The sequence below is a fragment of the Gallinula chloropus genome (genome assembly GCF_964237585.1).
Source record: "Gallinula chloropus genome assembly, chromosome: 2".
NCBI classification, from domain to species: Eukaryota; Metazoa; Chordata; class Aves; order Gruiformes; family Rallidae; genus Gallinula; species Gallinula chloropus.
This window is the reverse complement of record NC_140086.1, coordinates 119871472-119888435: the sequence shown is the minus strand read 5'-3', so window position 1 is coordinate 119888435 and position 16964 is coordinate 119871472. Positions and strand designations below refer to the sequence as shown.

General features: G+C 46.2%; 1 protein-coding gene across 1 annotated transcript in view; it reads right to left on the bottom strand.

Annotated features, from left to right (window-relative positions):
* Positions 1-255: 255 nt before the first annotated feature.
* OSBPL10 (oxysterol binding protein like 10) overlaps positions 256-16964 on the bottom strand; it is a gene marked incomplete at both ends in the record, with an annotated part of 113792 nt that continues 97083 nt past the window's right edge. Inside the window, 5 exons of the mRNA XM_084279831.1 lie at positions 256-300; positions 1002-1155; positions 2445-2627; positions 4049-4235; positions 14440-14923. Coding sequence (XP_084135957.1) covers positions 256-300; positions 1002-1155; positions 2445-2627; positions 4049-4235; positions 14440-14923 — 1053 coding nt within the window. The remainder of the gene's footprint in view (positions 301-1001; positions 1156-2444; positions 2628-4048; positions 4236-14439; positions 14924-16964) is intronic.

The window sequence follows — 16964 nt, the reverse complement described above, 5'->3', positions numbered from 1 at the left end:
AGAGACACATACGCGCTGCGTGTAGGTACGTGTGCATACGTGGCCGCGTGCGCGCGCGCTGGTGTCTCCATTCACACAAAATGGCTCCAGAATCAGCTTGAGCTTGTGGTTGCTGTTGAGATGTGTCGCTCGCAGCAGAGAGCTTCTCATTCATCTCTTGTGGTAACAGGGCCCTACTCAATGACATCTCCAGGTTACAGACTGTATCGTTTTAATGCCTTTAGGGTCAAGTTGGGAGGCAACTGCTCTATCCCGTCAATGGGTCTTCCAGAGAGGATTCAAGTATAGCCAGCCATCGCCCTGCAAGGTAGTCGGGAAGAGATTTAGACACCCCTATGCCCACACAAAAGATCCAATAACAGCAGTTGGCACAACAACCCCTCCCTGTCACCTGGCAGTTCTGCGCTTAATGAATTTAAGGGTAAATCTGGGAAACAATTACAAGGGGGAAGAGAAGCAGTGGGAAGACAAACAGATGAGCTGCCTGTTTAAATGGCTGCATGTTATGGCTAATTTGGCCATACGGTCACCTGACAGTTCTCTCAGTCAGCCTTATTTCCCTTCCCCCTTTCCTCTAAGAAAGGGCAAAGACAAACTCCATAAAATCTCCTTTGTTTCAAGCAGATGAAACCCAGGACTGCGGTTAAGATGTCCACACTTACTCACTTTGACAAGCATCCCCAGATGATGCTTCCCTTCAGAGAGCCACACCAGCAGGGGATGTGAGTACACAGCAGTTGCAAATTAAGGTGTGGATCTTAAGGTAAAAAACCACAGCTTTAGGTGCCCAAACTTTGGTTAAAATTAATCTAACTGAAGCGAGCAAGCTTGCAGCAAGGACATGGAACAAATGGCTGCTGAAGAGCTGACCTCTGGCAAAAGTAAAATGTAAAACCAAAAATAGCATTACCTACCACCACAAGCCAGGGTGAAACCACAGACCAGCATCCCCCCCCAGCCTCATTTGCAGGAAGATGCAATTGGGTCTCTAATGAACGTACCTCTTTGGCAAAGTATTTTGGTTTCCACGGCGTTGTGAGCGCCACCCGCTGCCGCTCCTCCGCTCGCTGCCTCTCTTCAAGGCGGTGCTTGTGTTCCGTGGCCGCGTCAATATTACCTTCTTTCAGAGAGTTGGTGACGTGCTGCCAGAGGTGCCTGGTGGCGGAGAAGGAGCACAAGCGAGGGGGTGAGAAGGTTCCCGCCGCAGCCGAGCGCGCGGCTGGGCAGCGGCAGGCTGAGGCCGTGTTCCCCGGGCCGCTTCTGCGCGCGGCGCAGCGTGCGACGGGGCTTATTCATGGTCACGTGTTTGAATTCCAGGGGAATGTTAGGCAGAAGACAAGAGGTCTTTACATCTGGACACTGACTGCTCCCCCCAAGTTACTGACAGCTTCTAGGGAGCCCTCCTGTGTCCCCAGCTCGCAGCACCTACCAGCACACACCCAACCAAATGTGGTTCTCGCGTGTCTGACGGCATTCAGGCACAACACCTTCCCACACTAGGCTGGCCTAACAGAAACCCTGCCCGGGACGATACTGAGAAGGAACAGGCTGCAGCTTTCATGTATTTCCAGAGAGGTTTGGGTGAGGTTCTGTTTACAACCTGATAAACACTGTATGCCACAGAAAGACTGGAGACTCATCATTTGCTTACAAGTATCCAAAAAATGCACAGCAGATACACTGCAGAGCCACTGGGTTCCTCACCCCAACCTTTCTGCACCTAAACTACAGGGAAAGTGAGTTTGTGAGCGTGTCTAGAAAGTAAGATGATGACAGCTAACCCAGCACAATGGCCCAAGACACACCTTTGTACAATAAAGAAAATGTGTTTACAGATAATAAAATGAAGCTTAACTTGTGCTTTTAAATCCTCCAATAGAATGTGCCTAAATTCAATAAAAACACTGATTTTTTTTTTTTCTGAAGATAAGCGTCAAGAGTTATTGACAGTAAATACCAGCAGGAGTTTTCCCTAATGCACCTGGTGAGAGTTAGGTGTGTGATGCCTCAAAACCCTGCCTGTGTGTATTTGTAACTCACACCGCCCCACATTTCACGTAGTTCTAAACAAAAAACCAAAATATATAAAACATGGAATTCCACTGCAACTGTAAGCCACAGCACTGCTTGTGACAAAGTGATTTGACTGCCATGCTACAACACTCAAAAAAGCAGGTGAAGGCACCATTTACCATCTTCCAAACACTCCTTAAAGGCACACAAGCATCTTCCCCCTTCACAGAACTAACATCCACATCACTATAATGCAATTTATGCACCAAGGAACCCATACACAGCTTCTGCTACCTGTGCCTATCTTAACATGCCGCGGGCAGCGAGGCTTTTCTGACCCACCCCACTCACAGCTGCAGCTTTGCTTCCCCATGCTGTCCCATACCCCCTCCCAAGGCTCAGCAGCAGAAGGCTGCGGCCCCTGCCCTTACCTGGATTCCAGTGGGCCTTGCTTTGCTATCGGCCTAATCTTCTTCCTGATGACAGGCAGCTTGTTAGTGTCAATCACTTTGGTTTCTCCGTTGCTGTAAGTAAATTCCAGGGTACCGTTCCACTCTCCCTGCGCCTTGCACACGATGGTGTTGGTGGGATTGTGCTTCACTTCTGCTGTAACTCTAATCCGAGCAGAAGAAAGAAAAATACCACAGAAATAATGGTACCATTTGTTACTGGTATATGAAAACGTTCCCAGAGCTACAGCTGCAAGCAGCTCTCTACACCTACAAAGTAATTTCTCAAAGTAGCAACCCTGTCTCCAGAAAGGCTCAACACAAGCAAGCTCAGCTAACACAGCAACAGCTCTTGGGTGACATTCACCCATAGCACAGCCACAGCCCACTGTGGGGCTCAGCTCCACCCAGAACCGTTTACACCTCACTGGCCTGAGAAACAGCCCCTGACATCCATGGACCATGTTACATTGTGCACCTGAACACACAACCTATATCAGAGACTTAAGGTACCTTTCTGTTCTTCTTCAACTCTCTACAAGTTCACTTCTCTGCTGCTGAGAAGCAATGGTTAAAGCTACCTCAGTGGTCCAAGAAGTGGTCTGAGAGCGAGTAAAATAGGTAGGACTGCAGAAACAAAATGCAGGGAGCAGTTTCATGCATGTCTCTGAGCGCACACACATGTGCTTCAGCAAGCCATGTCAAGTACCCCGTAAGCTCAAGGGTTTCAATTATTTTAATTAACACAGCACAACGTGCCCCAATTTTCACTCACCCTGGTGGCACCAATTATTCATCTGCACCTTTTAGAACCCCCTGTCAAAACAGCCCATGTTGGTGTTTGCCTGAAGGCAATACTGAAATGGCTGGCTCACCTATGGGAGAACAACTGGACCAACTGAACCTCTCAAGAGAGAGGTAACTCTGCAGAAGGACACCACCCCAACTGGCAACACAGCCCTGTCCTGGACACTGCTACAGGACAAGAGGAGGGGTCTAAGTATGGAAACCTCAAGTCATCAACTTGAGCATGGAAGTAAGGCAGGAATCTCTCTTGCACAGTGACTCTTCACACCTTCAATACAAGGGGAACTAAAGACACATAGATAATATTTTCATCATCTAGAACTTCAGTGCAGAAACAGGAGGCCCCAGCAGGGACCTACTGCTTTGGGCAGCAGTTTCTCTCCTCCTTGCAGGAGCTCCACCCAGAATGCCAGCTCATGTGCAAGACTCACAGAGCAGCAGCAGCTGGTGGGGCAGAAACGCTGCTTTTTCTATGTATATTTTTCCAATTCTGCATTTATTGCCACTCTTACAAGCAACAGAGCCTGGAAGAATACACTCACTTGAGTTTAATGAGAGAAATGTGGCCAATTCAGTTAAACAAGATTTAAAAAAACCACCCAAACTAACTGCAATAAACTGTGCTCTGAAGCTGTACCTCATCTCAGGCACCAACAGGAAAAGAAACTCAGATATTTGTCTATAAAATGCTCCCAACAGATAAACCAACCAGATGCCAATGAATCTTCCCACTGAAATCTAGTAGCAGGTAAACAAGAGTAAGATGGAAATTCCTGTACCTGTGGACCTTCCCTCCATAGAAAGGCTTGGTGTGGAATGTGACCGTAGCAGAATAGCCCGTCCTGGCACAATTGATGTTGACCTTCCCTCCAAGCTCCACCCATGGGATGGTGAGTATCGAGCGAGCATAGGCACTAGGCAGGGTGAAAACATACTCCTCTTCGTGTTCCATCAAGTAAAGAACACCTATGCAGGGAGAAGGTTGAAAGGGAAATGATAAAGAGTTCACTGATAAGACCTGACAGTCACTGACAATTGCTGTTTCCTTGGAGGAGGGTACTGTCTGAGAAGGAAAAGAGACTGCCTTCAGGAACAAATTTCTTCAAACCAGCACTTTCAAAAGCACACAGTTTGAATGTCTGCCCTGGGGTCCTTCATGGTGCCAAACAGCTTATCAAAAAATCTGACTGGCTTACTTATTTCGTGTTACTGACAAACAATAAACTGTTAAAGCTGGAAAATATCCAACATTTGCTTGCTAAAAGCTACACTGACTATTCAGATGCTCACTCGGTGTCGTACTGTAGCCTCTCCCCAGAAAAAACACATGGGCACGGCCTAAGGATGCTTCCATTGTCCGTCCAGACACAACCAGGACTTCCCCACCAGCTTCTTACTGATGTATTTGCTGATGGGAACGAAAGGGTCTCCTCAGGTCTGGGTGCAACAAGGAAATGTGCTGAAGGAAGCTAGAAATTTCTTAGAAGTTTGCTCCTTCAACGCCAAACACCCGGTTTCCCACACAGCCTTTGCAAGTCTCCATCATCAACAAGGGGTCGCCACGGCCGCTGCTCTATTACCACTGACACCAATGTCTCTACTGTGCAGAACAAAATTACTGGCCATTCTATTTCACTCTGAAAAGGCTCCTCTACCTCCAGCATGATGGGGTCGTAATCAGAACCAACAACATGCAGCAGCAGCAATTTGTCAAGATTATTTGGAACTGCAAAGAAATTTGCAGGTCTGATCACATCCTGGCTTCTTCCCCTGGAGTTAAGGACATGGCTCTGTCCTCACCGTAGCTGTAGCTCACTCTTCAGGATGGCAATGACCAGGGCAAGAGCACCTTAAACCTCACACACAGAATTAGATCACACCACATATCTCTGTTCCATTAGAGTCTCACACTCTCTTGTATCCCATTTAACAGCTGCTTAAAGGCAAAGCTTACAGCTTTGAAAATTCTTCACAACAGGGACTGAGCGTAACCCATCACTGGAAGCACCTGGAACCCAGAAATGCTTAGGGAAAAAAAAATAAATCAGGAAAATTATCTTGACACAGTAATAGGACCTGTTTAGAAACAGGGTGATCTTGAGCCAATCTGCCTTCACCCCGTAGGAGGCAGGGGAAGAACATGTTGGCAATGGCACTGATCAGTCTGGTTAAGGGAACAGCACTTTTGGAACGTGATCTGACACAGAATGATGAAGTGACACTGAATAGGAACTGGGTGCTACTGCTGCCACCAGAAAAACGTGCCCTTCATGCCCTATGAAAGCGTAAGCCTGAATTCACATTCAGAATTTAAAAGCAAAGAGCTCTAACAGAATAATCACCTTAAATATTGGTGCCAATGAACAGGCACAGGAAGCTCTGCAACTTGTCATTTCTGCCCGTGCTACAAGAAGACATCTCTTGCAAACTGGCCTGGCTCTCTGCAGCTGTTCCCTCGACTTCCACAACCCCCACCTGCCAGCAGCGACACAGCCAGCACCGCTCTCCCGGCCAGGGTGACACAGACAGACGGAGAGTGACAAAGCACAGCCACGGAAAAGCAGCATCTTCAAAGGACCTTGAACCATCCTGCCTCTGTGAGTCCCCAAGTCCCTCCTGCCATGTCCAGAACCCTTCCTGACAAGGACACAGCTGGAACACACATACATTTTGCCCCAGGGTTCCTCAGCTCCGTGCCTGCAGGTAAATCCAGGCTGAAGACATTGCTGGAAGGCTCATCTACCCATCTCACCCAGGACATGCAGCCAGAAGAACTTCTACTCAAGAAGACGCCTCTGCTTATCATATTAATTAAATGGATGCTATAACAGCATTAAATTAATAAAAAACAATCCAGAAGCCTTTTAATTACATGGTGACATTAAAAAAGGATCAAAGAAAGCTAACAGCTACTCATCAAACGCAGGGAGGAAACCTGCCATCTGCAGCTGGGCACTTTCTGCGCAGGTAACTACAACAGGTTGTAGCCCCAAGTCTGTCAGCTTTCTTTTTTCCTCCTCTTCCCACTTCTTCTCCACCTTCTTCATCACAGTCACAGGTAGCAAACATGTAGCAGCGACCATCTGCAGGGAACAGGCTGTGGTACTACCCATGGGGTCCCAGTTCCCCAGTCTTAATGGTCTAAGCACAGATACAACCCTCACACACCAAGACGCATCAGCTTCCAACAGTACAGCGTTGGGGGTTTTAGTGTTAGGGGTTTCTTGCATTTGGTTTTGGAGTTTGTGGGGTTTTTTTTAAGACAAAAGGTCTGTTTCCAGTATGGTGTGCAGGTGTGGTGCTCACTCCTGAGGGAGAACCTCACTGTATTTACCAACCACACAATCACGTGAGCTTCTCCAGGGCCACCACACTTTCTCAGGCCCAGCCATCCTCCTCTGTCACCACATGTCCCCACCTGAGGGGCAGCTGCCATGACAAACACAATTCCATTCTGAGTTAGCGTGGGTCTGCCTTTGTCCCTCTGGTGGGATTGGGGGTTTTGTTCCTCCATACTCGAGCGGGAAGGACCGAGAGCTCTACTGGGCACTGCCAAGCACTCTGGAAAGCCAACAGCAAGTATCAGCAGTGACCTTCCACGTAAATATTTAACCACGAAGGCAGGTTAGATACCAAAAATGGAGCCCAGCCCCCTCAGCAGTATTTTTAGCCCTGGCAGAGCATTCTTTAAATTCCTTTAGCACCTGAATAAATACATGTTCAATGAAGCACGGCTTCGCTTGGAATGTGGCTCCTGCTCAATAATTATAATGTAAAAAGGAATAAAGGGGGAGATTTAAAACGTCCACAACTTGATACTACTTTTAGCACAGCACTAATGTGAGCGTTAGGCTTGGATTCTGTCATTTGCAGAGCCCACAAGCAAAACCTCAACTAACTGAAGCCCCATGAAGTCTGTAGCAGCACCACCATGTCAGAACTGAGACCCGTGCTCAATTTGGGAAGGGGAAGCCAAAACGACACCAAGAGTCAACAGGGGTAACTGCTACCACAATCTGCAGGCACATCCTACCCTGCCTAGTTTAAATCTCGACAAATTAAAGGCAGAAAAACTAAAACCTGACAGTGATTTTTCAAAGCATTGTGTACTCTTCCCGTCCACTTACAAGTCTCATTACATCATGACCGATCTTTAGAACCACCTGCTGGAAAATAACAGGGGCTCTTTTTCTTCCCTTGCTCCCCAACAGTAAGGGATTATTCCTTTTTAGGTTTAAAACTGCCATAAGTAAACACATATCAGAAATTGCAGAGGATTCTCCCATTTTCAGTTTCATAGAATCACAGAATGGTCTGGGTTGGAAGGGACCCCAAGGATCACAGAGTTCCAACCCCCCCCAACACAGGCAGGGCCACCAACCTCCAGACCTGGATCTACAGAAGGTTACCCAGGGCCCCACCCAACCTGGTCTTGAACACTTCCAGGGACAGGGAACCCACCACCTCTCTGGGCAGCCTGTTCCAGCACCTCACCACTCTCTCTGTAAAAAACTTCCCCCTAATATCCAATCTAAACCTTCCTTCCTTTAGCTTTAATCCATTCCCTGTTGTCCTGCCATTATCTACCCTTTTTAAAAGTTGATTCCTCCTCTCACATCAAAGAATTCTTCCAGAAACTGCATATTCCTTTAAAAATAAACAAACCAACCCTTAAGTATTTCTAGGCAGCCATTACATATGGAAGAATGCACCAGGTAAGTACTCCAGGGAGAACGGTGGGTTTAGTAATCTTCAAAAATAATCCCTTAGAGGAGGGTGATTTTTTGAATAAGCAGGTGTAGAATTTTGAATTCCCCCTTGAAACGTGCTCGATGCCATTCGCTCCCGGCTCCTGACCAAACCAATGCATTCAGAGTCACGCTCCTTCCTTCCCCTGTCTCCTCAGCCTGCATTAAAGGGAGCGGTGCCCGTGGCCTATCATTTTCCCTGCTTGACTATTACACATCCCCCCACGATGCTGCAGCTTTGTGAATTGATTTTCCTGTAACACACATTGACCAATTCCCAGAGGAGGCTCTGGATCAATAAGGTGCACAAGAGGCATGTGAAATTTAATGCTTCCCACCCACTGTATGGAGATCAATCCGAACAACAAATGGTATGTGGGACACAAACTGCCTGGGGCGCTTTCCTAATTTAACGGGCTCTTCACACTGTCTGCTATTTGTTATGGGGCAAAAACAGGAGTCAGGTATGTAGGGGATGAACCCCACATGGGGGTAAGTGCATCATGAGCGCCCAGACTGACACAGGAAAACACAAGATGCCAGGAGAACCCGTCTCTTACCATCTCGAACACTGCAGGGAGCTCTGCCACTTATTTTCCAAAGACTAGAGCCATGTGCTAAAGTAAGTATAGAATCATAGAATCATAGAATGGTCTGGGTTGGAAGGGACCACAAGGATCATAGAGCTCCAACCCCCCTGCCACAGGCAGGGACACCAACCTCCAGGCCTGGATCTACACAAGGCTGCCCAGGGCCCCATCCAACCTGGCCTTGAACACCTCCAGGGACGGGGAATCCACCACCTCTCTGGGCAGCCTGTTCCAGCACCTCACCACTCTTTCTGTAAAAAACTTCCCCCTAATATCCAATCTAAACCTTCCCTCCTTTAGCTTTAGTCCATTCCCCCTTGTCCTGCCATTATAAGTAATGAGTGCCATGTCGTGCCATATGGAAACTGTCCTGAAACCACTGGGCTAAACATTGTTAACATAAAAATTAGGTCTAAGGAAATGTTTAGGTAGCTCCAGGTGCATGGAGCATTAAATCTGTGGGACCGGTAAATTAAAAAGTCACTCATGTCTCAGGAATAGAAATTACAGACCTGCACTTCTCTAAGCACATACACATACATATAGTTGAACAGAAAAGGAAGGAAAAAAAGAGAAAAAATACTCATTGCTTTCATTGAGATTTACATTTGGAAGAGCACTGAACCTCCTTCCCTTCCCATCAAATCTTTTCAAGGTTCATTTCAACATAAAAAATAATTTCTGGAAGCCCAGAGCTCACCAGCTTTTAAACCACTTAAAGCAGGAAGAGTGAGAACACAAGACATAACTAGCCACTTGGTAATACAGAGCAAACCACTTACACCTACTTTATGCCTTCTGCAAAATTAACCTGTGAATCAAAGGTGACACCTTTTGTTGGATTTCGCTGCCTGGGAACAATACCCAAGAGTGGGAAAAGAACACACAGAGCCCACGCTGAAGCACGCTCACCACAGCCATTTCCACTGAAACATCCTTGTCCTAAAGCCTGTATCTGTTTGCAGACTCTTCGGACCACGTAAAAAAGCATTAAGTATTTACACTGACTCTCCCATTCTTCACTAATGTAAATCTTAATGTGACCCCATTCATTACAGCCTCTCCTCCTCCCTCACCTCGCTCATTAGTGCGTAATTAACTTTAACTGGAATCAGGGACTGCACACCAACATGAATTCTTTTATGCAAAATACCCTCCCTTCTCTTCAGGGTAGCTTTCTCATGAGGGAACCCGATGCTGACTACACTAAAGAATGGGGTATTGTTATATAGCAAGGAAAAAGTTGAGACATTTCATTAGGAAGCCAGATTTAGACCTCTCATAACCACAGATGAAGGGGTAGCATATAAAGTAGCTTCTCACACGATCTCCAGGAGTACCTTCCTACTCCTTCTGCATCCCTGCAACTGATACTTAACTATAAATCAACAAAAAGCACACAGAGAAAGAAAAAATCTTAGTAATTTTGAGGTGGAAAATATCATCTTAACCGTACATTATTAGCATGAGCTGTACCCTTTGTACAACAGGACCGTACAGACCTCAAATCCCCTAATCCTTCAAATTCTTCTAGAAGCCTTTGTATTCCCACGACATCCTTTTTCAGCACTTCCACTGCTGCTTCTAACAAGGAAGCATAAGCAGCAATATGCTTTATACAGTTAAGGACATTGTGACACATTAGACCTTCAAAAGCACCACAGAAATATTACCAGCATATTCCTTACACATGTGTCCATGTGGTGGTTTGGCCCTGGCTGTAGGCCAGACACCCACCAGAGCTGCTCTGTCACTCCCCTTTCCAGCTGGACAGGAGAGAAAATATACAGTGAGAGGCTCAGGAGTTGAGATAAGGACAGGAAGAGATCATTCTGCAATCAGCATCATGGGCAACACAGACTCAACACAGAGTAAAGGAAAGAAAACTCTCTAATTTATGACACTGCCCTGCACACCCAGTGACACCAGAGTCAGGTAATGAGAAGTGTGACCAGATCTTAAAGCAGCTCCCCTCACCCCTCCCTTATCAGCAGACTTCACTTTAGTCATGATTTTGTTCCCTTCTTTCACCCCATTGTAGCACCAGGAGGGACAGGGACTGGGGTTTTGGGTCAGGTCCTCATGAGATGTTCTTCTTATTTGGGTCATGGCATCTTCCATATGTCTCCACTCACTCCAGCATGGGGCCTCTCCATGGGCTGCAGGTGTGGTCTTTGCTCCCTGTCATCTTCCATGGGCTGTGGGGGACACCCGCTCCACCATGGGTTTCTCCACGGGCTGCAGGGCCATCTTTCTCTCTGGCAGCTGGGGCGCCTCCTCCCCCTGCTTCTTCCCTGGCCTTGGTGTCTGCACAGCTCCTTACATCTTCTCACTCTCTTCTCTGGTGGCAAAAAGCAGCTGCTTGAGGGCTTTTTTCTCCTGAATGTGATTCCCAGAGGCGCTGTGACCATTGCTGATGGGCGCGGCCTGGGCCAATGACTCCGGCCTTGAGCCGGCTGGTGCTTACGCTGTCAGGCCTGCGGAGAGCGTCTGGCTGCTCCTTGCAGAAGCCGCCCCTGCAGCACCGCCCTCCTCCTCCAGAACCCCGCCACGCAAAACTATGACAGTCCAAAAACCCTGTACTACTTTATTTCTGTAAATATCCAACTGATAAAAGAAAAGCTTTACTGAATTGTTTGAAAGCCACGCGCAGAGCTGCTCAGTAGAGAGCAGTTCCAACACCACAGTAGCTCGTATTCAACACTAAGGTCACAACTAAGTTACACATCAAACAAAACTGTCCTGATAAATATCTAAACTAGAACCAGATGGTCACTCCCTAACCACTGAATTACCCAAACCCATTAACTACAGCTCTCTGTAATTAATTCTTTGCTGGGAAGGATTATTTTCCTTCTCCCCATATATCAAACAGTACTCAGTGAACGAATGCACGGTGTAACACAACTACTACACCAACACCAGGGTGACTGAAAATGAAGTCTCAGAATGGACACAGCTATGTTGGAGAGACCAAGGCAGCTTCCTTTCAAGTAGCATTATGCAGAATCTAAAATCCTTACTGCTGTAATAAAAATTTAAAGGTACCCACATTGTACCTATGGAAACACCAGCAAGTGCCAAACAAAAGGGCTGAATGCTCATGATGGGGTCGGGGGGGAAGAGGAAGAAGGGACAAGACAAAAAAAACCAACCAAACAAAAAAAAGGACATATGATTAGTTTGGTCATCCAACTGACAGTCAGGAAAAAAAGAAACAAACAAAACCCAGGGATTCCTGTGATTCATGAGGTATCACTCTGTCTCTTATCAAAATTTGTGGATCAGTCATACTCAGATTTTTCCTGGGAAACGCATTTAATCTGGTTTTAATGATTAAAATAAAAGATTCTACAACCTTACCAAGCCAGCCTACTTGCATAAAATATCCTTGAATACCAAGAAAATTCTCCAAATTATGTATTTCACATTAAAAAATGATTAGGCTCTGCATTACCAGGCACATAAATACAGACATAGTTTTTCCCCCCTGTAAATCCAGTGTCTATTTCTTCTTGGTTGAGTAACCTATTCCCCAGGACTCCTGCTGACCTCAGTCTAAAACACAATGTATCCCTAGGTGGCACATGAGAAAGAAATGTCTGCAGTAGGTTCTGATTTTTGCACAGGTTGACAAACCTCCACACCAGCTTTGTTAGGAAGAGTTCTCTGGGACTAAACCAATAAAATGATTGGAAGAAAGCGTCATGTCGAGTGAAGAAAAGCTGCTGCAAAGCAAGTATTTTAAACTGAGGCTGTCAGGTTTGGGCTGCCTGTTTTCAGATGGCAGAAAGGTTTCAGTGGCTCAACTTTTTGTTGCCTATCACCAGTCCTCAATACACAACAGGACTGCTGAGCCTGCAGTGGAGTTTCTCCATCACTTCCCAGATGCCGTTTCACTGTGAAGCTACGTGGCTCTGCACTGCTCACACGAACAAAAAAGAGATCAACAATACCTATACCCCAGCAAAGCCAAGCTTCCTCCCAAAAGGCCTGAAGACAGCAGCAAACCTTGCAGCAAAAGGGTGCACCACTGCAGATGTTCCCCAAAGCCTGCCTCCGCTTCTGGGATATCTTGAGGATCATGAAAAAAAAGCCCAACAAAACAAACCCAAAAGGGGGAACAGGGAAGACCTGATTCTCACAGGCACACGTTAAACAATCCCCTTAGGGTAGGGAAGTGGTTACTTCCCAGACCCTTTCTCCCTCAAAACTGGGACACATCAGAACTTTGAAGTCTTAAATAATCCCCACACTAGACACCCCCAATCCCAGGGAACTGTGTGCCCTAGCAGCAAGAAAAAAGAAATTTCCCTACTCCTACATAATCACAAGTGACTTTGTATTTAACTTTATTTCCATTAAATAGCTCCCTTCACCAGGAGACACGGCACTAGAAACAAGCACACACCAGAGAAATGCAGCAACTGAAGCCCATGACTCAGGCTGGCACTGGCAGTGGCACAGACAGGACAGAAGGACCCATCCCCTTCTGACACTCCCCCTTCCTAACTTCCTTAACTCTGTATTAAAAGCAAAATACTGTTAACACCATGCTGTTACAGACTGAACTATAACAGCCAGATTAAATCCAGCAGGAAGGAAGTCTCACCTCTCTTCTACTAAAAAGGGAGTAGAATGCCCTCAGAAGGAAGCTGCTGTAGCCCCCTGTTTCCACTGTTTGGGTTTGTCCTTGAGCTCCAGCTTGTAGAAACAGATCACACCTGTATGTTTTCACCAGAACTGGTTTGTTGTTATTGCTAAGCCAAACCAAATCACTACATTTCCCACTCTACCTTTTTTTACCACCTTTAGTATCAGAGCTTTTAACAAAACGATGACAGAAAGCAGCGTTTACTGTACGTTGTCCTGGTGCTTCTGAGACCACAGCCTAAAACCCAGTTAAGACAAAGCACTAAAAACCTCATACAAGAAATTACTCTCAAATGTCAGAAGGGACTAAATTGCTTCGAAACATAAAATCAATACATCAGCAGTCCCTAACAACACTGGCACAGGCGTGTTTATCGGCTCAGATCATCCATTAGGAATTTGTTACAATTCCCTGTCCTTCTGGATTCAGGCTCAGCAGCGGCTTGCACAAAGCAGACACACAAAGCCAACGTTCGACAGACCAAACCACTATTTATATCCTGACTACATCACTGGCTGTAAAGCTTGAGATGGTACCCTAACTTTGTAAGTGCTACAGAAACCACAGACTCTTAGCAGAAACTATGGGCTTATGTAAAAATTGGTTTGGGTTTTTCAGAGAATCATACAATGGTCTGGGTTGGAAGGGACCCCAAGGATCAGAGAGTTCCAACCCCCCTGCCACAGGCAGGGCCACCAACCTTCAGGCCTGGATCTACACAAGGTTGCCCAGGGCCCCATCCAACCCAGCCTTGAACACCTCCAAGGATGGGGGAACACTGCCCCTGGTTTTTTTCCTGCTCCCTTGGCTCCAGCTGTGAAACTGTCCCACAGCACATCACCTATTACTGTAAAACTCAGCAAGACAAATAAAAATGTTCTTACAGAATATACTACCAGTAGCTGCTCGCTACTACTATTTAACATATGACTGTACTCAGATATAATTAAGAGTCTCATATAAACATAAGCAGGTGTTTATATACATAACACACACCTCACTTTCAGTGAGGACAGAAGAAAGTTCTGCACACCCTACAGTTGGAATTCCAAACTTCACGCAAGCCAACAGCCGCGAGGAAGAGCAAGCAGGAAAACCTCTGGATTTGTTAACACCCACATTAGCTCAAAAAACAACCCCCAAGAAGAAGAAGATGATAAAAGCAGCACGTTTCTTACCTTCACCTACCATAGAAACACCTATCGACATGCCCATGAACTTGCTTTTGGTCCAGACGTGAGCGTTCACGCACATTTTCTTCTCCTTGCACTCACAGTAAAAGCAGGATACCGGCGGGTGGTGGGATACTTGTTCAGCTACAAACCTCAGCTTGTAGCACGAGGGCTGGTCCTGGCCAAACTCCTTGGCTGGCTCTTTAGAAACCGTGGAGGCACCGTTAGTTCTGAACGCCTTCACTTTATCTTTAGGCACATCCCAGGAGCAATGAAAGGTTTCACCAATTATAGGGTTATAGGGCTTCTTGGCAACCGCTCCCTTTCGGCCTTCGTGAAAAGCTGTTAGATAATACTCCACAAAGCAGATAATTCTTTCCTCAGGAGTGGCTCCAGCTGCAATTGACAAAAACAGGTCTGGATGGGCCATGAAATTTGCATACATCTCCAGCAGGGATCTTTTCTCCAAAATAAATGTTGGAAGCACTACCTGTATGTAAAGCAGACAAAGGCAGATATGATTTCCCCATGACCATACTACCACGGGGGGGGAGGGGGGAAGAACAGTTAAGACAGCTGCAATTCTGGCCCTGCCACATTTTGGGACAGGGCATTTTCCTCCCCTGAGCCACAGAAATTTCATTTTCTTTGCGGTGTAAAGAATGAGCAAAGGGAAAAGCAGCGGCCTTGGTGCAGGCTGCTTCCCATTTCATTCTCAGCAGCAGCTCACACAACAGGGATGGGCTGTTCTGCTCTCATGGAAATCTGCCTTTTCCTCTCCTCTGGGTTAACAAACCGACCGTTCTTCTGGTTTACAGGACATAAAAATGCATTTTGGTGTAATTTAATTTAATTTACATCAAACATCAACAAACCCAACTGATCATAACCCTCCAAAAAAGGCAGGGCACTCCCTCCCAAACCACTAGAAGAGGAGTATTACATAAACATATACATCAACAACCTGTAAGCAGTGGAGGATGTAAGGGGTACATCTACTCATTCTGTCAAACAACTGGGCTCCCAATGTCACTCCTGGGCCCTTGACCACCTGCTGGAGGTCCCCTCCAGCCTCTAACAAACCAAAGCAACCAAAACCAAATCTTCAAGGATAAAATCACACCAAGGGCTCCTCCCAAGAGGCAGGAACAACTCTAGGTGTGACTCCCTTCATCCTGCGCTGTCACCATATGTGTCATGTCCCCTCTCCCATGTCAAATCCCTCACTGCCCCTGTGCTCTTCTGTCATCCCCAGGCACATGACACAGCCCCTCAGTTTCAGACTGTACCATACTACCACGGTGGGCCCCTGTATGCCTTCACTTTATTTCAGACAAGCTGGAACAATCAAAAGCTGCACAAACTGTTACATTAATGTCCTGGGGCTAAAGAGGCTCTGGGGGCCTATAAAAAAAATCTGGGACAGGACACTAGGCAGCCTGCTCCAGAGGGATTCAGCCCCAAGTGACCCGGGTGCAGTCTCACGTGTCTCATCTAACAACACAAATGTTGCCAGAGCCACCCTCTTAGGAATAAAACTTTGTTAGAAGTTTTCAATAAATCATCCTGGAGTGCACTGCAAGACAGAAAAGAGCTGTGGGACCTAAAATAATTTATTTCTCTCCATTCATCCTTCCTCACCTTCCAACACTTAGGGAAACCGGCAGGTCACTTCTCCGTGACCAGCAAAGAACTGGCTCAAAACCAAATCTGTCTAGAATCAAAGTGGTTCGATGATGCCAGATGCAGACCAACAGGTGTCCTCTACGGAACCAGTTTTTCTGCCTTCCTCTTTAATTCTTCATTACGTTTACTTTTTCCCTTTCCCAAAACCAAGGGTTTACTGTGGGCAGAGAGCCATCCTTCAGACGTAAACTCATTTGCTTTCACCTCTGCTATTCTACGTGGGACCAAAGCACAGTTCAGTCCTTTCAGATCTCATGGATAATGAACTAGAAGATGTCAAACTTTTATTCATTGTTTAGTTCTTTTCAAAGAGAACTTGTAAACATGAAAACAATTAAATTCCAGTCAGAACAGCTCAAACACAGTCGTAGCAGCTACAGAGCAAGTCAACATACCAGGACTGAAAAAACAACCCCACATCATCACTCTCTTTGGTAACACACACTCATTCTCTCCCCCCTTCTGTATGGTATTTACACACATGCAGTTTTATAGGCTAGTAATTTTTACAAGTTTAGATATTAGTCTAGCAAAGTTCGTTCTGTAATATGTCTCTCAATCTACTCTGTAGGCCTGGAGGACTTCACATGTTACCGAGTTAACAAGGCCCCAAAAGATGCAGGTCCTTCATTTTACACTATGTGTGGCAAGCTATTAAGTACTAAAAACAGACCCTGTGGGGGTGGGACAGTGAGAGGCTGAGGGGATTGGTTTTTAAAAGTGAAATCTAAAACTCTGGAGGACAAAATGGAAAGGCCATAGATTTTCTTATGGCCTTTTTAGCTCTTCAAACAGCTCTGTCGTACTTCCAACGCTCTCACTCTGACTAAATATTAATTACCTGA